General features: G+C 37.9%; 1 protein-coding gene across 1 annotated transcript in view; it reads left to right on the plus strand.

Moving 5' to 3' along the window:
* The window catches only part of MDFIC (MyoD family inhibitor domain containing), an 87265-nt gene that overhangs the window by 46686 nt on the left and 17343 nt on the right, over positions 1–23236 (plus strand). The window contains exon 4 of the mRNA XM_045495377.1: positions 5853–6131. Within this exon, the coding sequence (XP_045351333.1) occupies positions 5853–6131 (279 nt within the window). The remainder of the gene's footprint in view (positions 1–5852; positions 6132–23236) is intronic.

Raw genomic sequence — 23236 nt, forward strand, 5'->3', positions numbered from 1 at the left:
TTTGAGCTCTTCTTCATTATGGTTAAGGACTTTCTTAATGATTGATTCTCCAAACAACTTGTCAAGTTTTATCCTTTTGTCTGGGAAGTATTAGCAACCCCTACCACTGATAAGTGATGAATTACTGTTAAAAATGCTTTCATCATAAGAGAGTCTCTTCCATCTTATACATTTCAAATTGCGTAGAGAGAATTTGATTGGGCTTCTCAAACCGATCAATGTTCCAAAAAGGACACAACTGCAAAATATATTTCACTATGTTAATATATACATTAAATAAAATGAAGATGGAAAATATAACATGTGAAAAAAAAGTTCAGAGGCTCAAGAGATAAGTCAAAATTTTCAGAAAGACCTTGGGCGGGGAGGGGGGGCAGAGAACTAAGGAAACAGGTAGAAAATGCCAGGAGCTTTCAGACTGTGTAAGGGCTAAGATGCTGGGTCTATCTAGGGTACACTGAGAAAGGCTTGTATCAAGCTGAGGAACAGAGTTAGCCATTATTTTAACTTTTATTTTAGTTGATTTTAGCCTAAATCTTACATTATAACAAAGATAATTTTATCACATTAGTGCATCTGGAAGAGATTTTTTAAGCTATTGGGTATTGACGCGTATTACATGTATATACAATAAAACACCACTTTATTTATATATAATCTCTACTATTTTAGTATGTGTGCACATGTGCATGTTTGTCTCTGTCTCATAGTGACCATGGAGTTACATAATATTGGGCATCCAGAAAAGCTTTGTCACCTATCTCTGGGAAGAGTAAATTCAGTTTATACCAAGTCACCCCCTAACAATATTCTATTTTGATAATTTTGTTACAATTTTAAATTCTAAGCATTTAACTTTTTTTCATATGCATACAACCACCATTTAAAGTGGGCAAGTGGTATGAGAATTCTTTTGTAATTTTATTAAATCTGATTTGTGCAAGAGACCAGTGACTGAAGAGGTCTTGTACATGCTAATAGATTATATGCTATAACAAAATGTTGCTTTATATTGCCGCTCAGGCAGCTACAGTTGCAAGTGTAGTTATTACTTGCTGCAATATCACCCAGTTTAAAAAAAATTATCAAAAGAAGTTCATGCTATTGACTCATTACTCCCATATTTATTATTCTTATTGAAAATCACTAGATTTAGTTCTATTGGTTTCCTCCCTGATTGAAAACACTTGAACCTAGAAAGCACAGTATTTCTTAAGACATTTGTAACTATTCATCACGGATATTAAAATTACAATCATGCGGCATTGTGTGAGAACTGGTAAAAAAAAAAAAATTCTTTACACATATGGTAAGCGGGTGACCAATGCTATCCAGGTTTGAAGATGCTGAATGTTCATATAACTGGTATTTGAAATTTTGATGTGTATTGCATTAGTTACTGAATGTCAAGAATACATTTTTTTGCTCATATAGAGTAAGTTTAAAATGGGGTCTTTTGTAGAAGCACCCATCCTGTTTAGAATGATATAACAGATGCTGAATGTTCACATATCAAACAAAATGCCAGCTTTCTGTAGAAAAGAGGTGTCAAAAAGTTTCTTTGTACCTTTAACGCATGTGATTATGTAGTACAAAATGCAGAGTTTGTAAAATTTCTTGAATATACAGGCAAAAAAATGAATAATTCAAAACAACTCATAAGTTCTACATTCTATTGTCCCTTTATAACGCAGGCAGAAGATAGCAGTGCGCTCCCAATAGAGCTGAATTTGCACAAGTTACACCTCGGAAAATGCCAGATGGTCTATGGTCTACTTTTGAGAGCTGTCACATATGTAAAGATTTGAAAAAAGAAAGACAGCTGAATGAGAGCAGTGGATCATTAAAGGGAGAGTGAGGGTCCCTAGGCATCACTTGTGTTTTAAGAAGCATTGTGTCGTTCCCATATTACTGTGTTTTTTTTTTTTTAAAGCCATACACAACTTTTACACAATAAGGAAAAGAAATCTATTTAAAGCCAAGTAGTTAGGGTTTAATCAATCAGATGTTTTTGTTCTTTGAGAATAAAATCCTGTTTCTGACTTGGTTTTGCTTAGAATTTGACTCTAAGATTCAAGTCACACCCATGAAAAATTAGCAGTGAACTTAAAATAAATGTTAATATAGCTAATATACCTAGGGTTTATCCATTTTTAATTTGACTTACATACTGTATGTATCTGCCCAAATCCTAAAAGTAAGAAATTATTTTAATAAAAAAAAAAAACTATTACTATTAAAAAAAACCAAACTGGCATAAAGAGATAATATTTGGTTACCTGACCATAATACAAACTATAGTTAAAATAATTAGAGGACAGTGAAACAAAAATGAATGTACTTTGATTTATCTGCCAACAGAAATAGATATCATTTTGAAGATTGAAATGTAGATAAATCATTAAGGATATGTTTGAATACCACTTGAGCCATATCTGGTAATTTGCAAATAGTCAGTTTTGATAGTAGAAAAAGGTCAGATCTGTCAGTTTGAGAATTTGGTGGCAAGACATAGTTGTCTTTTACCACCTTTTTTAAAAAAATGTACTTATTGGAATGTTTTAACTACTACATAGTAGTTTTAAATTTATCTTGGATTATGGACTGTGACAGGATATTTTTGGTTGATAAGAAGTCTTCTTAATATTGGTCAATTGGATATTTCAATTTAACCAAGCTGTCGGATTGCTTTTGAAATATTCTTTTCAGAGAAAACGTGGCCCAAACATTCCATTTATTTGGTGAAATTACTGGTAAGTGCTCTGAAAAGAACACCACATTACGTTTGACTATCTTCTTTGGCATCCCTTTAAATACATATGCATAACTATGTGTGTTCAATAGCAGTCATTAGGGTGTCCTTCTAGTTGATACAAGTTACAGGAGCCGCAGATTAATCTCTAGATCAAATGATTGCACACTCATAAGAAATAGATCTACCTTTGCAGATGCCTTGTCGATATTTCTTAACAGAAGGGCATATATAGCCGCTAAACAGAGAAGGTTTTTTTCATCAAGAGTAAGGAGAAAAACAAAATATTTTGATATATTTTACCACCATTACTTTACTTTTTAGACAGTCATTTTCCTTTATCACTGAAGAACTGAAAAACCTTAAGGGAGCTCATAGGTTAGTTTAATAAATCAGGTATTAATGTTAACAGATTTTGTACGAAAGCATGCTTTTGTTAAGTAAAAAATAAAGTTTTTTTTCTTAAAATATGCACATTCATGAGTTAGCATGTTTTGATATGTTAAGATGTTTTTCTTCAAGAGACAGAGGATATGTGAACAGGAATGGAGGTAAACAATGTGTGCTAGAGATTTACTCAAATGCAAACTGTCTTTGTCAAAAATATATACCAAGTCTTAGCTAATCCCCAGAACACAGATAATCAGACATGGTCAATGCCACATATAATTGTGACTGCTTTGCATGCAATACTTTTCTCAATTGAAGAGTTCTTAGTATTCAGATGTAATATACATTTCATAACTGCTCATATTCATAAATGGAAAAGAAGATTAATTAAAACAGCACTTTTAGATTTGAAATTGCAGGAAATTATAAAATAGTAAAATTTGGGGAACAAATTGTTTTTGTTGGTGGTTTTTGCTGAAGTGCGATGATGGATAGCTTTGCTTAGGGGCTACTCAATCAAGGTGAATGTTGATTTTAATAATTTCATTATGTAACCAATGTAAAATAACACTGGGGGTGGGGGGAGTTAGGGCTCTTTAGCTACAAACACTAGATTCCATTTTGGCTAATTTAAATAGAAAATAAATGTATTAGCATACAGGCCCTCCCAAGAGTTACAGAGCCACAGATCATTCCCATCTATTCAATGGGGCTTCTTTGTTGAAAACCCCACTGCTAGACTATCGGTTCATTGGTCTGATAGGAAGTGGACATCAGACACTGCACCCCACTGCCGAGACCAATAAACGCTTTCTACATGGTCTGTGCTGAGGGTTTCCACCTCTCTGGTGGAGGTGGCTGCCTTCTTGCATTGGTCATTCTGCATGTAAGTCATACTTGTGCTTAGTAGGACTTAGGTCACATGCCTGCCCTTTAGCTGCAGAGGAGTCTAGGAATGGAATAGAGGAATTTACCAAAATTCCATGAGGGTATTCAGAAATGCCAGGCAGCACCAATGATGAATAGTCATCCTGCTTTTTTTTAATGATTCATTGTCCAAACAACCAGTTTGTCCCTCCTTAGTGTCATGATGTTAAAATAGTCTTATATTTTTTTCAATCTGAAAGGTTTTGCTTTTTATAGATAGGCATTTAATACACCCCTAATTTATTTTGTTGAGGAATGCATGCCCTTAAATGTGTGCACACATTTATATTGGGAACTCTCTCTGCTTATCCCCTGGTTTATGTGTCTGTGTCTGAACCATCAGCTCACTGCTTTAGCTCCTGTTGGTTTTTTGATAAGACTATATATGTAGTAAGTCAAATGCTGCAACCCTCATTTTCTTTCTGAAAATTTCTTTAGTGGTTGTTGATTACTCTTCCTCATAAATTCTTGAATCAGCTTGTCAAGTTCCCTCAACAAGCCTGTTGTTTTATGGGAATTACACTAAATAAATAAATTGGGGAGAATTAACATTTATATGCTCTATAGTTAGTAGTATATTTTTTAATGTCCTTCAGTATTGTTTTATAATTTTTGCCAGAAAAATCTCTGCCCATTTTGTCCTAGCTTAATTCTTAAGTGTTTTTCTTGGCTTTGTTTTTTGTTTGTTTGCTTGTTTGTGTTTTGTTTATGATATTGTGAAGAGTTCATTTTTTTCTTGTATATTTGCTATTTGGTTTCTGTTGGCCTAGAAGAACTTTTTTTTTATTTTAATATGGTTGATCTTGTATATACCTTGTTAAATTCTTTGTGTTTCAAGATTTATAGTCTCCTAAATTTCCCCTAGAACATTCAAATTAGGTATACATCTCAAAAACATTTTTTTTCAGACCTGTTACTTCTTTTTCATATTTATTGTTTTCGCCAGGACCTCTAGTGTATTGTCGAATAAGAGGGGTGAAGCTGGGCTGCCTTTTCTTGGTCTTGACCCAAATGGGAGTGTTTCTATAGTGCTGACATTTAACTCTGGCAGATGTGTTTTATCAGATTAAGGAAACTGTCTTCTATTCCTAACTTTTCATAAATGGTTTATTTTTATATCAAGTTGAAGGATACATACAGAAAAGGTTTTCTTCTCCAGGATTTAAAATAAAATTGAAGGGGTGCCTGGCTGGCTCAGTCGGAAAAGCATGTGATTCTTGATCTCGGGTCCTGAGTTCAAGTGCCACATTGGGTGTAGAGATTACTTAAATAAATAACCTTTAAAAAAATGAAGTGAAATTGAAAAGAAAAACAACTATATTTCCTTCTCTGTTGTCCAGCTTTGACACTTGAATTCATTGTTCTTTCCCTTTTATCTCAAAAGACAATTACTTTAGCCCATTATCTGAGATATTGAGATAATATTGCTGTTTCTAGCACCCTAAAGAGGGGCCTAGTACATAGAAGACAAACATTTGCTGTTGATTGGGTGTGGAATAATTTTTTCAGATTTCCAACTTAAATTTTCTTAAAAAAACAAAAGTCTTTCCTGCTATTTTCCTATTCCTTGTGTCAAGTCACTTCTGATGACCCTGTTCCCACTTTGCCTTTTGTACTAATTGTTTTCTCTGTGTCCATGTTAATTAATATTTCCTTTTTCCCCACCTTCCATTTTTTAGTACCACGGGTGAAACCCAGGGGAAAAAGGAAAAGTCTGTTACTGAATATATTTTGATGATTTTCAAATATTTTTTTAACTGGAAAAACTTTTCCTGTTCTTTAGCCCAACCTCAGCGCCTGCCTCAGCTTCAAGCATCCCTACAGGAGCCAAGTGAGGAGGAAGGCGGCAAGATAAAGAACGGCCCCACTAGTCTCAGCAACGGAAATGGAATTCACCACCACGGGGCCAAAAACGTATCTGCGGATAATCGAAGACTTTCAGCACCTGTTTCTAACAAAATGCATAGAAAAATTCAGTCCAGCTTGTCCGTCAACAGTGATATCAGTAAGAAGAGTAAAGTTAATGCTGTCTTTTCCCAAAAGACAGGCTCTTCACCTGAAGGTACGTTTGAGATACATGCTGATTTTATTTGACCAGATGTAAAATCATATTCACCAATACCTACTTGATCAAGCAAACATGAATGAAGAATCTTGCTTATCTTTCAAACAAGAGTTTTGGTAAAACGCAACATCTGCCTAGGGAAACACAGGCTTGGAAAGGAAGTGTTAGCAACTGACATCCTGCTTTAGATTATTGTCTTCTAGAGTGAACAGTCAGGACTTTAAATAGAACTCATATACCTATTTTTTTAAATACTACATCTGAACATACGAATGCAGCATTCTGGTGGTGTGTGCATGTGTTCTCTCTGTCCCTGATGCATTATGATGTCCTGTGGTTCAGAAATGACTTGCTAATCAGTTCTTAAATACGCACAAGTAAAATGAGGAAAGGATTAGGTAATTTCCATCCTCTCACCAGGGATGGGCCCGGTGATCTGTTGCTTCACTGAGGAGCATCTTCCAGCCCCCGGTGTTGTCACCCCTCCAGGCCCACCTCATTGCCCATTCACTTTGGTCTGGTTGTGGCCTCTCCTCCCGAGGTACATGGGTGTTCTTTGACCTCTGGGGAATTACTGATTAGGTCTTCAATGTGCTTCATCCTGTCCTTGGCCAGGTTCAAGTCAGGTTAAATACTATGAACGTGAGAAAGCTTTTATTAGAACACAAACCCATCCGATGATGGGTTTACAGCCCACAGACTCCTTTCATAAAAATGGCTTGCTGTGTTACATTTTGTTAGAGAAGAATAGCCTCCCTACCATGTGTAAGGTCCCAGATTTCGCCCAGCCTATCCATGTTGTTCTATCCTTCCTCTTTCCTCTCCTTTTAGCAGTTCTTGGGGATCAAAACCTCACATCTGCATTTTAGATACAGATACAGGTATATATTTCCTCCTCTGGTTCAGATCTACATGTGATTCTTTTTTTCTAATTCCCCTTACCTTTCAATTTTAATTGCCATGAAATTTTAAATAAGGCAAATTCTGTGGATGCCTCTGTGAAGTTGGCCATGCTTATTCATAGAGATAAATTGAGTTGTAAATAGGAAATTGTATTGAGAGTTACCAGTAAGGAGCGGGAGAAAGGATATTACATTTTGGCTACAGGTGTCCTAGACTCAACTGAGGTAAAGTGTTAGGTTGATCAAATGATATGATAATAAGTGGTCTGCATAGTTCCAGGTCAGTGACACTACTTTCCAAACTAATTAGATTGAAAGGGACATGATTGACACTTTAAAATGAGTTTGACATGCAAGCTGTATGGTCATCTCGGAAGCAGAGGTAGGCTGTTAACTAAACTGGCTCTCCAAGGAGTTGGGAAGGCAATGCAATTTTCTTTAGAGTATCTTTGCTTCCCAGTGATTGGGTGAAATAATTGAAATCTACTTGTTTTATACATTTGAATTTACTTATTACAGCCTTAACCTCTTCTTTTCCATTTGATATTTACTTATTGTAAAGAACGGTGTATCAGTCCTACCTGAATTGTATCAATCAATCCAACCTGAAATAGCTTATGGAACTTTTAGATTGTCCTTGTTTATTTTTAATTCTGTGTCTGAAGTTATTTCTAATGGAAGAATGCAGCTTCCTAAGTAACATAGGAAGGAAGAGGAAAATGGATAGTGTTGAAATGAAATAGAGTTGTGTTCTCCCCCTTTCTCTCCCAGGCCTGTGAGTGTATGAGGGAGATAAGGATAAGGGAAGTCCCTTGTCATCCTCCTCTTTATCACCACATCTTTTCCAGGTTGGATTGGGGAATGAGGAATGTGAAACACAAATGAAGATGTCTAAATATATTGTACGTCATTCTATCCAGAACTTTGCTGTGAGGGTATAGGATTTAGCTGACTGTATGTTGTTGTGATTGCTCAAATCTAGATGAACATGTCCCAGTTTCTTGTGTTCTCCAGCTTGGGCATCCACATGCTTTTTGATGCTGTTTAAAGTTGACTCCTGATTTTCAGTTTTGAAGTTCAGTTTATTCTCTGGCAATGTAGTTGTAGGGAAACAAAAAGTACAGACCTGGTAGATGGCAAATGAAATGACAAAGTGCCGGCCACCAGCTGGCTGGGTGACTTGCATTTCTCAGGGGGCTGCATTTTCTATGAAATGGTTTGGAGTAGGAATCTTCCAAGTTAGGTTGAGTTCAGGATTCTGTGATGCCATCCCCACAGCAAAACTGCTTCACTTCAGCGCAGGTTTCTTGCTCTGCAGAATGGGATTCCTGGTTGAACAGAAATTTAATACTTGCTGAGTAGGCCCGGGCAATGGCAGGAATGGTTCTGATGAACAGGGAGAGCATCTGGCTTTCAGGAGGTATGTCACAACAGTAGGTCTTGAACAGGCTTGATTTAGGACACTGATAAAAGTGGATACAAATTATTTTTTTAAAAATGAGAGATTTGTTTTCTCACTTTCTTTTTATTACATTTTCTTAAGTCTTTATTGTCTATGCCTGTTCCTCCTACAGTAACAGGAGCAAATGAATAGCAAAATGATATTCACTCAATTCAGCTCAAAGACAGCTAACCACAGTTTGACAGTGTGATTTCTAGACAAACGGTACCTGTGGTTATTTTTGTGTTACACATAAATAATATTGACAGGGGCGTTTTTTCTGGTTCAGAAGATGGAATTAAATATGAAACTATTTTATTTCGCTTCACTAAAAAAAGTAAGGGCCTCTTTGCAGACCAAATTTTGAAAAACCCTTAAGGTGTCGGCCCCCCTTGGGGTGCCGGGGTGGTTCAGTTGGTTGACTGTCTAGCTTCAGCTAAGGTCGTGATCTCACGGTTTGTGAGTTCAAGCCCCACATCAGGATCTGTGCTAACAGCTCAAAGCCTGGAGCCTGTTTCAGATTCTGTGTCTCCCTCTCTCTCTGCCATCTCTGTCTCAAAATTAAACATTAAAAAGTTTTTGAATAAAAATATATTTAAAAAAAAAGATGTTGGCCCCCTTGCTCACGCAGAGCTTAGGACTTACCCAGCCCCGTAATTGAGTCAGTGTGTTGGCAACATCTTGTAAGATGCAACTGTAGGTTATCTATGGACTGAGCTCAAGTAGTAATGTGTATTGTTCATTCTCTTTTAAACTAGGCTAGCATGATTTCATTGTACCCTCCCAACAGCACTTTAAGTTAATCAGCTCTATGTAATTGTCTTACTATAAATGAGCCAACTGAGGCACAGATGGGTCAGGTGAACCCACTGAAGTCAATTGACAGGTGGTAGAAATAAGATGAAACCCCAGACCTTCTGGCTCCACAATCTATGCCCCTAACCACTGAATCTTTGCCTTACTGAAAGTCTTTATGAGAAAGGTCGTTACTGGTCATTCCCGCATCGCATCTGATGTTGATGGTGTTGTCTGTGGATGAGGCAAGGATCTTAGTATACATTTGCCTTCTTGAAGCTTTTCCTACTAAAACTGTAAAAACAATTCTCACACTTTTGCCCTAGGCTTGTTTCCCTTTCCTGCCAGACTAAAGTGCCGAAGAGGTTGGACTAAGGTGACTCAAATTTTTTTCTTTATGAAGCTTTAGTGCTGGGCACCATTATAAATTAGAGTTTCCCACCAGTTAATAAGTGATACAGTGTTTTATTCCACACACTTTTATCCTACTCTTCCTTGAAACCAGCACTGGAAAATAAAATAGGTGCTCATATTCATTAAAAAATGTTATTTTAAAAATTTCCTTTTTTGCAATAGAGGAAAAAAAATACCCGTGTTGGAAAATATTATACCTTTTACTTAAAGTTTATTAAATAAGTAGATTTCTACTTGTTTTGTATAAAAATATTTTCATACATCCTTAAATTTTCTGATTGCATCACCCATGTGAAGAGTTTTAAGACTAAATGTTTAAGATTCTTGACCTCTCAAATAATTATAGGATAATTTAGCATCATATAATATTCAAATTGCCAAGGGTTTTCATTAGACTCTAAGACACTTTTCTTATCCTAGGAATGGTAAATCTAACACATTTGAGGTATGCCAGTTACAGCTATATATTTGTGTGAAAATTAAGTTTCAGCAAAGGTGTTTTTAGAATAGACTTTATACCTTTCGGGTTAATATGCCATCTTATATACTTCTCCAACCCCAAAGCTCATTGAACTTAAATTGAACAAGACAGCCAAGAGCCTTGTGTATATAGCAGTACCTAGGATCTGTCCCATTTTTAATCACACACACAGGCTGTGTGGCCTAGGGATTAGACCACAGACTCTGAAACTAGTCGGCTTAGGTTCAACTATTGGCTTTACCACTGACCTGTGATGTGTCCTGGGGTAGGCTTTGTACCTCAGTGTCTTAAGTGTAAAATGGGGCTATTATTAGTACCTACCTCATAGAATTGTCATAAAGAGGAGTTGAGTTGATGCCAAATTCATTTGAGTTAGAACGGCAGTCTGGCCCAGATGAAGCATCTGATAAGTATCACTGTTGTCATTGTCATCATTAAGGAGCTCACAAGTGTTAAGAATGTTAACTTCCTGAAGAAGGCAATGCCTGGGTGGACGCTCAATAGATAGATGAGAGAGACATTCAAGGCTGTTAGGAATTAATGTGGTTTGTTCAGATAATCATAAACAGTTTACTGTGATAGAAGCTAAATTAGCCATGAGAGTGGAAATGTGACAAAGAGAAAGTCCACAGGACCCCTGGGATGTCCTGTTCCTCTGAAGCTTTAAAGCAGTCTCTGAAGGACACCATTTTATATCCAGTATACATTTCTTTGAAAAAAATTTTCTCTCCATAATACAGAAATTCCATGGTTGCAGTTATTCAAACCAGATGCCTTCTTACCTGTTCAGTATTGCTATCTATTAAGCACCTGCACGCATAGTGCCTTCACAACTTTTAGTATGTTAGAAATAAACTATTGCCATACCTGACATGATGAGTTACTCTGGACTTGTTGAGCTGGGATGCTACCAACCTCTAGGAAGCTTTTGGAACTATGAATGGACTTGAGCCCAGTCTTCCAATTTTACTGGTTCTCTCTGCTTCCTTTTCTTCAAACTATTTTCTTGGTTTCCTTCCTCTCTGACCTATCATTTTAGATTCTTCTTCCTCCCCCTTTTCCATGTATTTCCCCTTGTATTTGTAGTGTAGCAGTTTTTCACGGTATACCAGAGGGACAGGGCACCTTAGCGTGAGTAGGAGCAGGTGGGGCACACAGCCTTCAAAGTGGATGTGGCACTATTGAGCATGAAAGTGTGCAAAGCTCAGGAGGTGATCAGATATGTCCTGCCCCGCCTTTCTTGAGAATTACTGGTGAAATGGTAAAAATATCTTTCCTTGACCTCATCACTTCCCCTATCCTCCTCACCATCTGCAAACCTTGGCACAAGTCCACGTGTTTCAAAGCATGCCTTTACTCCATTGGTTAGAGGTCGCTGTACATGTGATTAAGGGGTACAAGTAAATGCCCTTCCTTCTTGTCTCCCCTCAACGTGGAATGCTCTCGTAATTTTCCTTGCCTTTTTCACCTGTGTACATTTTTTTTTCAGAACTCAACTTAGGCATCATCTCCTGATGCCCAGTTTTGAGCTAATTGCCCCTCTTTTGTGTCCCCACAGCACCTTCCACATACCCAATGATACTGAAGTTTGTTTTCCTGCCTGCACTAAAATGTAATTTCACTGAAGGCCAAGACTCTGTCTCATTCTTTTTATTTCCAGCACAGTCTAGAGTCTGGCTTGTAATAAGTGTTGAAGCAAGTAAGGAGTATAAACCTGAGAACACAGGTACTTGTTCTTTAACATTCCATAGACATTGTGGTTGAAACCTCAGAAAGGCTGAAATCCTCAAGGGAGAGAGTGTGGAAAGATAAGAGTGCAAATATCAGAGGTCAGAGACAAAAATTCTACTGGGGTAGGACTGGAACTCAGAACTTCTGCCTCTTACCCCCATTGTTTCTTCATTATTCCTTGTGATTTTCAGTCAACAACATGTTGCCAAATCCTAAAAACAAGGGAGAAAAAAAGTAAAATTCAAATTGAATTGTTCATTCTTAGTTACATAATACTATAAAATCTTACATTCATTTTCCCCCATAAAACGTCAGGTTTGCCTGTAATTGTAGAAATACAAGTATTTTAGTGGAAGGATAATAGGATTTTATGAGAGGACTATAGTGTTATAATTTGAGCTTCCAGAAACACACCTCCTCTGACTTTGGCAAGATAGGTTTCTGCTTTCCTCAAAATACTTAGTTTGCTTGGATGATGTTTTGTTTTGTTCTGTTTTCTCAGGCACAGTGCCTTCCATTCCATGTCAAAATGGTTGTGTGGGAGAAAGGTTTAGAACTCTGCTTTCTGAGGCAGTATTTGCCAGTCCATTGGAAAACAGGCTTTTAGTAAATTTCACTGCTCAACCAACAAACTAAATGGAACAAGAGTAATACAGTAGATGGGTACGTGAGGAAAGAAGACATGATCAAAGTTGATCTCAAAGTAGAAATCATTCTTTTTATTTACTTGAGATATTTTATTTATTTGAGATATTTAATTAGCTTTTTTAAAAAAAATTGAAACAATTATCCAAAGTGCTTATAAATTGTGAGTTTTTCTTTTTTTTTTTTAATAAATGATGTTTCTAGATACTTGAATACACTGTAGATTTTAGGCAAATAGGTTAACTATATAATTGATGTTCTATAGTAAATTATTCTCTTACCCATCCCTTTAATGATCAAAGAAAAGATTTTATAAGGTTCTGAAATACGTATAATTTAACATTTGGAACAGAGATGCCTCAGATAGCTTCATTTGAAATAGCTTACAGTTTTGCAGGCCAGGTTAAAGAAGAGAAGCCATCAGCTATGTGTGGATTTTACTTCCTTCACCTTTGGCTTTTTGGTTTTGTAGACAAGTTGCTTAGGCCACTCTTCTAATGATCTAAATTAGTTTAGCATTCACTCAGGAGATGGGTGGGGAGGAAATAAAACAATGAAGATAGAGATATATTGGCCAGGAAGCTCTGGGGTGTGGGGTGGCAGGATGAACAGACCATTTAGAAACCCAGCTTCAGAATAATAGGCTAAATGGAAAGGATTGAACAGATCTTGTGACCCTATTCATACACCATGGTTTTAATTTTTTCTTTGATGATGAGAGTTTTAGGTGGTGTTTTGTGTGTGTGTGTGTGTGTATGTGAAACAGCACTAGGGGATACAGTAGCCAGGCTTCTCTAGAGCAAACTTTGTTTTCTACCCTGTGAGTTGGACTGAATGTGATAACTGAGAAGCAGAGGTTTTCTTTAGGGTTTCAGGATTAAGGGCTGGGTTAAAACTGAGTAGAACTGAACAGCCGTCAGACCTGCATCTGAATCAGGATTGTCATTAATTTTCTAGTTCAATTAGTGGGAAAAGAAATGAGGAAATCATGAATAGCTCAGTGTAGTTTAAGGATGACCATGAATTGAGTTTTAGAACTGTTCGATTTCAAATGATGATACACAATTCAAGAGCATTTGGGAATATATAGTTGGAACTTGGGAGGAGTTAAACCCAAGTATGCTAATTGATATTCTCATGGAGGGAATATTTGAAACTAAATCTGGTTGAGTTTTCTTAAGAAGAGATTTATGAGAAACAGTCAGATGGCGGAAAACTGACTGACTCAGAGATCACTGGAGGCCAGCCAGCTTGGTGGGAGGGGAATGTGGGTTCAGCTTGCGCACTTGGGAGACAATCGCATGGAAAAGTTCAGATTTTTCTCCACAGGTGATGTTAAATAGAGTCAGAGTGAGGCCACGATACTGATAAGATAGCCCTCGGGAGACCTCAGAGGCAAAGAAGAGGATTATCTTGCTGAGAAAAGCAATTGGAAAGGATAGTGCCACGGAGGCCAGGGAAAGAATGTAGGAAGGGGACTGTGCCAGATAAGTGACAGGTTCAGCGGGATGAATACTGAAATATTTTATGGATTTCATTGTGAACATCATTTGGTGACGTAATTTGGAACCATTTGCATGGAGAAACCAGAATGATGTAGGCTATGGAACACTGAGGAAACACATGAGCAACAGTAGTTCTAGAAAGGCTCAAGTCCAGGGTGGAAGTGTGGGTCCAGCGAGTTTGTTTTTCATTTTAAGATGGGAAAGCTTTGAATGTGTTTACTTTTCAATGGAAAGGATCAAGGAGAGGAAAAGTTTGAATACATAAAAAGGTAGTAACATTAACTTCTTGACAAGCCAGCATACATGGGTTCTTTAGAGTTTAGCTCTTTATGTGGTTGGATATCCATTAACAAGGCAAGAGAATTGAGCAACCAGAAAAGCATTTACTGAATTGTTAACCTAGATGACTCCACTCTGTTTGTGGTGTGGTTGATTAATCTTAGAAGACTTCTGAATAACCTCTGTGGAATGGGTATGAGGAAATGTAACTTAAAGTGATTAAAAAGCCTATCTCAAGCCCTCACTCTGACCTCATTCCAGGAGCACTAACTGCCATTTGAATGGGAGGCTTTCACAGGGCGGGCATTTGTGTTCTGAGTTCCAAACTTCTGACTGTTGTCTTTTGGATCACAAGTTCACAAGTGGATGTAAGTTGATAGCTTCTTGTACTTTAGTTTGGCAAGACCCTTAATTGAATTTAAATCCTAGCCTCTATATATGTATAGTATAAGAAAGGAAATACATGAACACAAAAACAGGTAAAGAATTAGAAGAGGGGCGCCTGGGTGGCTCAGTTCGGCAGCCAACTTCAGCTCATGAACTCATTACTGGTGAGTTCAAGCCCTGTGTCAGGCTATGTGCTGACAGCTCAGAGCCTGGATCCTACTTTGGATTCTGTGTCTCCCTCTCTACCCCTCCCCCACTTGCACTCTATCTCTGTCTCAAAGGTAAATAAACATTAGAAGAAGAAGAAAAGTGTAGGAAAGATGAGTAAAGAAACCACTGCATCATCCAGGAAAATAGAAGACAGGTGAATTTTAAAATATATATAAAGTGGGGCGCCTGGGTGGCGCAGTCGGTTAAGCGTCCGACTTCAGCCAGGTCACGATCTCGCGGTCCGTGAGTTCGAGCCCCGCGTCGGGCTCTGGGCTGATGGCTCAGAGCCTGGAGCCTGTTTCCGATTCTGTGTCTCCCTCTCTCTCTGCCCCTCCCCCGTTCATGCTCTGTCTCTCTCTGTCCCAAAAAAAAAAAAAAAAAAAATATATATATATATATATATAAAGTAATTTTATCTTGTAATGTGGCTTACTCTTTTTCTTTTTTTTAAGTGTATTTATTTATTTTGAGAGAGACAGAATCCCAGGCAGGGTCAAAAGTGCTATCAGCATAGAGCCGGACACAGGGCTGAAATTCACAAACTCTGAGACCTTGACCTGAAATCAAGAGTCAGACACTCAACTGACTGAGCCACCCAGGCACTCCTAACGTGGCCTACCTTTGACTGAATTACTATTGTAAGTAAAAGCTTGCAAAGGTTAAAACCTAACCTGTAATAAATTGAAATATTATGATAGTCTCTTACAAAGTAATTCTGATCATTTTTGGCTCACGGGCTTCTTTGAGAATCTGACAAAAATTGTGATCCTTTTCCTCAAGCTTTTAAGAAAGATGGTAAGAAAATCCTGTCAGTTCTTGTGTTGTTCCTGGAAGTAAATTAAGACACTTAACAGTGAAGGTGGTGCAGATAATGGGGAGCCTGAAGAACCTTCAAAGATTTTGAACAAATGAATGACATGGTCTAACTTAGCATTTTTAAGCATCACCTGCCTCTGTGCTGATAATCCACTGCAGGTACAGAAGGACCAAAGAGGCCTACTGTGTGCCTTTTGCAGTAATTCAGGTGGGAGATAGCTGTGTTGGATCCGGGTGGCAGAAGTGGTGAGATGTTTTTGCATAAGGAGGTATTTGGAAGGCGGAGTAAGATTTACTGAACAGTGAGATTTCAGAGAAAGATAGAACTTAAGGATGACTCCTGAGGTGTTTTTTGTTAGTTTGTTTTTTGTTTTTTTGTTTTGTTTTGTTTTGTTTTTTGCCTAAGCAATCTAAAGTAACAAGTTGCCATTAATAGAAATGAGAAGGCTATGGGAAGAACAGGGTTTTGTTGGTAGAGGAAGATAAGGATTTTGGTCATGGATTTGAGATACTCTTTATTTAACTGGTGATATGAAATAGTTGTTTGAATAGAGGTGTCTGGAATTCAGTGGAATGGTCTGCAGCCTAAGATACATTTTATGAATCATCAAGATACAGAATGTTCGACGAATGGGATCTCCGAGGACTGGGGTTCTCAACCTGGGGACCTGGAGGAAGAGCTTCTGGGCAAAGCAAGTAGGAAGTAAATTACCACTCTCGGACTTTACCCCCAGAGATTCTAATTCATTTGGAATTGGAGGGAGGCTGGTGGCTAAGGTATCAGTATCTTCTACCTGCTTCCCACCAGATTTTAATATGCATGTAGAGTTAGGAACTATTGCTCGGGATGAAGATAAATTTAGGTATTCCAAAAACTGAGCCACTGGACTAGTCCAATATACAGAGGTCAGAAAATGAAGAGGAACTTTAAAAGAAAGAAAAAAGAAGAGGAGGAGTAGCCAGTGATGGGGGAGAAGGAACCACTAAAGAGAGACAGCTTGGAAACCAAATGAAGGAAGTGTTTCAGTATGAACGAATGAATGATCATGGGTCAAATGAAACTGAGAAGTCCAAACAGGTGCATGGGAAGTGACCGTTGACATTGTCCTGTGAAGGTCATTGGTGACCTCATACTTTTGGTGTCGTTAGGGGGATAAGAGTATGATTAAAGTGGGTTCTGGAGAGAATGAAAAGAGAGGAATTGAAGATTGGAAGTCTAGGATTCTGTATTGGAGGAATTTTGCTGAAGGGGGATGTTTTTAGAAATAGGATATATTGGGGGCAATTAGGTGGCTCAGTTGGTTAAGTGTCTGACTTTGGCCCAGGTCATGATCTCATGGTTCATGAGTTTGAGCCCCGCATTGGGCTCTGTGCTGATAGCTCAGAGCTTGAAGCCCGCTTTGGATTCTCTGTCTCCCTCAATCTGTCCCGCCCCTGAACCACCACTCACATTATTTCTCTCTTAAAAGTAAATAAACAAAAAAATATTTAAAAAATAAAAAGAAATGAGATATATTGGTTGATTGTTATTGGTGATGATGCAGGAGAAGGATGTCCTGGAGTGTAGGAGAGAAGATCCATTACAAAGTGCTCTATCTATATCTTATCCTTCTCAGGTTTTAGACCATTAAAAGCAGCTATGGTTTCAGATGATCTTTATAGTGTCCACTATAGTAGTGCTTATAGTAGGAGACACTTTCGATTTCTTTAGCTGGATATCTTTCAAATAACCCGTAGGATTTGGCCTAGGTTTACTGTTTTGGAAACCATCCATTTAAGAAAATATTTTATCATTTGGCATGCTGTTAATTATGATAAAAGTTTCCATTCGTTTTAGAAGGATTTCAAAAAATTATTTCATAGTTACAATAATAGCACTAGACACTGCGTAATAACTACAATTCTCAAAGGAGGAAGTTTTTGGGAAAAGATACAGAATGTGCAGGATGTTTTGAATCTTCTGACAAAAACTGGCTGATGACTCATGAGTCTCTTGTAGTTTATGAAGTATACACAGGGAAAATAGTATCAAAGTATTATTCATTGAATATAATTTTTATCTTCAAATATTTGAGATGACCACTCACAGTAAAACTTGCTCTCTGCTGGTCACAATAAATCAAAATTCTTTGTTTTGTGTCTCACTTTAACCTAAAATTTACTGCCGTAACTACAGTATTTATCTTGTTAAAAAAAATTAGTTCAATTTCTGAGGTTTGAAGGATAAAAATCTTTAAATGAGCTAATGAGTTGAGGAAAATACTGATGTGTAATCCATACCTTAACTTGTGTCCAAATGCCAGATGGTCTGCCCACTGACAATCTGGAAGAAAGAAGAAATTCAAAGTTTTAAGCCTAACTGGGTTATGTTCATGCTACTTTGACTTCAACTAAAACCATTTTTGATAATGCTATATTCTGTATTTTTTGTCTTGGCACCTTAATAAATTTACTGGTGTTTTTTTTTGTTTGTTTTTGTTTTTGTTTTTTGCCCTATGTTTTTCTATGTTCTTTCCATTCCTTCCTTTGTGTGCCCCACTGTCATCTCTGTATGCTCAAAAGATCTATTGTTTTACTGGTTAAATAGACACTAAAATATTTAAGAATAGAGAATTGCAATATTGGGGGGAAACCCATTTGGAACTGTTTGGATTAGGCCTTCGAGCTGAGTTTGGGCTCCTTTGGTTTGTAACTCCAAAGTATACTTTGTGTAGTCCATCTGTCTTTCTCGCCCACTGCCCCTCCATCACTCCATCCCTTCGTTTTTCTCTTTTTCTTACTTTCTCTCCCTCCTGACTCAGACATTTTGCATGATTTAAGTGAACAACTTATTGCAATTTACAGGAACCCAAATGACAGTGATTCATGACATTTTCAATGTTTTAATATTAGTGTCCAATGGTTTTATTTTTAGCTTTTGTGTTTGTGAGTATGGGTATGAGAATTTTGAACAATGGTTATCTTTTTCTAGATTGAATTAGATTCTCATGGTATTTGAGTTGATTTCTTTCAGAATACATAGTTGCTCACTGTTTGGAGTTAGGCAGGGTCATTTGAGAATGTAATTTAAAAAAAATGAAGTAACATAGAAATGTGTACAGTTCATCTTAGAACTCTTTTCACTAATTTTAATACTAATACATAGTGTTAAATTAGTGTAGTTTTTGAGGACTTTTTCAAATTAATTTGTATAACTCTCAGAGGGGAACTCAAGGTACAAATTTGCCTTATTTCTGAAAATTTCTCACAAGGTAAAATATTTTCTTAAAAGAAGGCTTAGGCGGGGCGCCTGGGTGGCGCAGTCGGTTGGGCGTCCGACTTCAGCCAGGTCACGATCTCACGGTCTGTGAGTTCGAGCCCCGCGTCAGGCTCTGGGCTGATGGCTCAGAGCCTGGAGCCTGTTTCCGATTCTGTGTCTCCCTCTCTCTCTGCCCCTCCCCCGTTCATGCTCTGTCTCTCTCTGTCCCAAAAATAAATAAACATTGGAAAAAAAAAAAAAAAGAAGGCTTAGGTTGAATATACTTAAGTGAATAAATATACTTAAGTGAAGCTCTTTGAAAGATTCACTTACGATCCACCAGTTCAGGGGTCTTAGCTTCGGAAGGGGTCCATGACTTTGAGAGGGAAAAAAAAATCAAACTTTAGTAGCATTAGTAGTACTTGTAACTTTTGTCACTGATATTTTCTTTTATTATTAATTTTATTTTAGAGAGAGCATGCATGTGAGTAGGGGAGGGGCAGAGAGAGAGAATCTTAAGCAGGCTCCCCTCTTGGCTTGGTGCCTGATTTGGGGCTCAATCTCATGATCAACTGTGAGATTGTGACCTGAGTTGAAATCAAGAGTCAGACACTCAACTGACTGAGCCACCAGCCACCCCAATCACTGTTATTTTCATATCCTATTACCATTGCTGCAGAAATCGTGAAATAATTGTTTATGCTAATCACTACTTTAAAATTATAGCAGTTACAAGGTCAGTGGATCTTGTCATTGATGTGTTAGAAAAAGCACATACTTTTATTCTACGTCAACTTTTAATATTGTAACTATTTCAACATAATTGGTTTCCTTTGAAATCGTTTTTATTTGACACATTTGAAACTATTATTTTATGTCAGTGGCAGACACAAAAAAAAAAAAAAAAACAAGAATACCTACTCTATCCTGCTTTGCTGCATCCTAAGCATTCTTTGTAGTATAATTTCCTTTGCAACCTTACATATCTGTGTGCAATTTTCATAATACAGAGAACACAGATTTTTCTTGCTCGTATGAAATTGAAATAAGCATAAAAGACATACCCAAATTTCCACGTCAAAAAACAATATTAAATAGTAAATTCCCAAGAAACTGTTGTTCTCACGTTTACATCTTCATGCATACTTTTGTAAAAAAAATTTATTTTTTACCCACGTCATACTCAGCAATATCAGGATATAGAGGAATGGAGAAAATTATTTCCGTGGTTTTGCATGCCACAGTTTGGGTAATCTTAATTTAACTGTCCATAAATAAATACAAGACAAAACAGAGGAAATGTATCAAAAGTCAACAACCTGGTGAAAACTTTGCTTCCAGGCTCTCAGGCAAATCTTTCAAAGGGATTTGAATTGACCTCTAACATAGCGTGGGGTCATGGCCCTCTTCCCGGCACTGGACCTTGGTAGTTGGTACTTACTTCGCGTCTGCCTCGCTGAAGGGAAAATGGAAGGTGGTAGGTAGAGGAGGCAATTAGAAGAATAAAAGTGAATAATTATAAAACAGTTTACTCAGGGAAATTAATTGTATTCCTTATGTTGAAAGGGAAATACTCATACACATAAATAATAGTGGTCTCCTCAAAGATTGAGAAATCCAGGATTTGGGGGGAAATGTGAAGATAATTGAAAGAAAAGAGCAAAATGGATGAATATACTAGTTTTCCAAAGACATATTAAACCTGCCTAAATTTCCACTCTGAATTCTCTTGGGAAATCAGACTGGAAGAACTGGACCTCTTGGGGAATAATATCCCCATAACATAACATAATTTAAAGTTGACACTAGAAGCTGAAGTTTATTTTTTTTTCTAATAATTATGCTCAGTGAGGGATGCAGAAATTGTATCTTGGAATGACAGAAGAGTAGTTATTTTGGAAAGAACTTTTCAACATCTGTGGTAGATATCTCCTGGAAAATGTGTTCTGTAGAGTGACAGGAGAAGATGAAGTAAAACCAGAAGTAATCTTCGCCTGAGGCCATACAAATGAATTTCATGATGCCAACAGGTATTTAAGGATCTGCCAGGTGCCGAGGCCTGTGTACTAGATTCTATAGAGCAGTCCTATGTTATTTTCTAATCTAGTGCCTTTGAGTATTATTCTTTTTTAAAAATTACACTTTTAGTCAGAAATAACTATGAATATGCTGGCTCTTGAACTCCACTTGACCCTTATTATATGTACCTGGCCTCCCAGATGTTGTCTTCCTTATTGATATTTGGATCCCTCGATGAATCTCCCGACTCGAGACCCTGTCCTTCAGGCATGCCTGCCTTTCAGAACCAAAACCTAGACCCCTTTTCTTTTTCAACTTCTGTCTGTACCAAGACGCTGAGCACTACTGAGGAAACCTTGACCTCCATAAAAATCACCATCACGACCGATGTATGGTCTCAGATCTCAACTGGATTTTCAGAATCCCTCAGCAAACCTTCTGTATGTCCCTGACTCATTCAACAAATCCTTATCAAGCTTGCTCTGGGGCAGGCACCCTTTAGGGGACGAGGACATTGCAATGAACTACGCAGATAAGCAGACCTGCCCTCTCCATTTTCCACAATGGCTATTATATTTTGTTGCCACTCTCATTACATGAAGCTCTCTGAAACTTTCTCTCCCTCTCCATGGGGAGAAGATGCTTTCCCTGTACAGATTTCTTGAAAGGTATCTGCATTTGCGGTCTCTACTTCCTCATTTTTCAATTACCCCTCCTCCCACTGCTATTCACTTTCATCCCTATCACATCACTGAAATTTCTCTGGCTAAGCATACTATTTGACACAATCTCCTTGAAATATTTTACTCTCTTGCTTCCATGGCACCTCCCTTTCTCGGAGTTTCTTTGCCCTTGTTAAGTCCCCAGTTTGCCCTGCCTACCCCCTCTTCCTCAGTCCTTTTCTCAAATGTTGTTTGTCCCCTTCAGTCTCTTCTCCTTTTGCTCAGGACATTCTCCCTGGGCAGCTTAATAATTGTATTTGCCGTAAGCATTTCAGCGGCTCTGGCTCCCTAGCCCAGACCTGACCCTTAAGCTCTTAGGCAGTGTCTCCAACCACCTCTTGGACAACTCCATCTGAGTTTCTTCAGAATTATCCTATGATGCTTTCAGAGTATCTTTAACTAAACTATTTGTCTATGTTTCTCGCTTAGTGAATGGCTCCAGAATCCAGGGAGTCATACTTGACTATTCTGTTCCCATGATTGCTTCATCCAGTGTCTTAGCAACTCGTGCTGATCTGACCACTTCCATTATATTCCTCAATAATACAGTGTCAGGGGGGTCAGGTAGGTATATCACTGATGCTGCTCTTGCCTCCTCCTTTCTGAAATGGAAAATTGAAGGCTTTCTCCTTGGTTTTCCCTGCCCCAACAACACTGAGCCACTTGGATCTCTAAAACTATCATATTCTTGCCTGTGTGCCTTTACATTTCCTCCTCACTACCTGGAACCACCTTGGCTTTCTCTTCACCTAACACATGTCATCTGACCATCCGTTGAATATGTGTTGACGCTAAGTTGGTTGAGACCCAGGAGCATCTGTGAACTTGCCACTGTACTCCGAATATCGTGTTAAGCCAAGTAATTGCTCTGTTCAAAGCCAAGAAAAGACCCTGAGCTATGCTTCCATAGAAACTTAGTGCCTGGAAAGAACTTGGAGATTATTTTGTTCTTTACTGTAAGAAGTTAGACACTGAAAGCATTTGCTCAAGGTCACTTAGCCAGTTAGTGACAGAGTCAAGACTAGGAAATAGGTTTTCCAGATCCTGATAAATGGGATATAATACTTGGCCGTCTGTGCCACTCACGAAGAGGGCAGAGTGATCATATTGTAACATTTTTGTGCCCCCAAAAATGTCATTTCCCTGTTGCTAGAAGCCTCACCAAAACCAAACAGAGAGACAACCACCACGGACACTTGGGGCATCTGTTTCAGTAATTCTGGCATTTGCTGGCTGGAATTGCCACAGTAGGTAATGAGCTGTGACTCAGGGAAACCGCCATCGGGGGGTGGCCCTGATGAAGTGCACAGCATCGAGAGGCAGCTAAGTAAAAGTGTTTTTTTTTTTTTTTTTACCTTCTTTTCTATAATTTAAAGTAATATAACAAGGCTCCAAAATTTTTATTATATGAGAAAACCAGGTTTGTCAGTTTTAGAGTACTTGCAAACGACATGTTCATAGATTTTCTTGGCTGTGGAATTGTTTGTACACTAAATTAAGGTGGAGGTATTTATACC

This window comes from Leopardus geoffroyi, chromosome A2 (genome assembly GCF_018350155.1).
Source record: "Leopardus geoffroyi isolate Oge1 chromosome A2, O.geoffroyi_Oge1_pat1.0, whole genome shotgun sequence".
In the NCBI taxonomy this organism is placed as follows: domain Eukaryota; kingdom Metazoa; phylum Chordata; class Mammalia; order Carnivora; family Felidae; genus Leopardus; species Leopardus geoffroyi.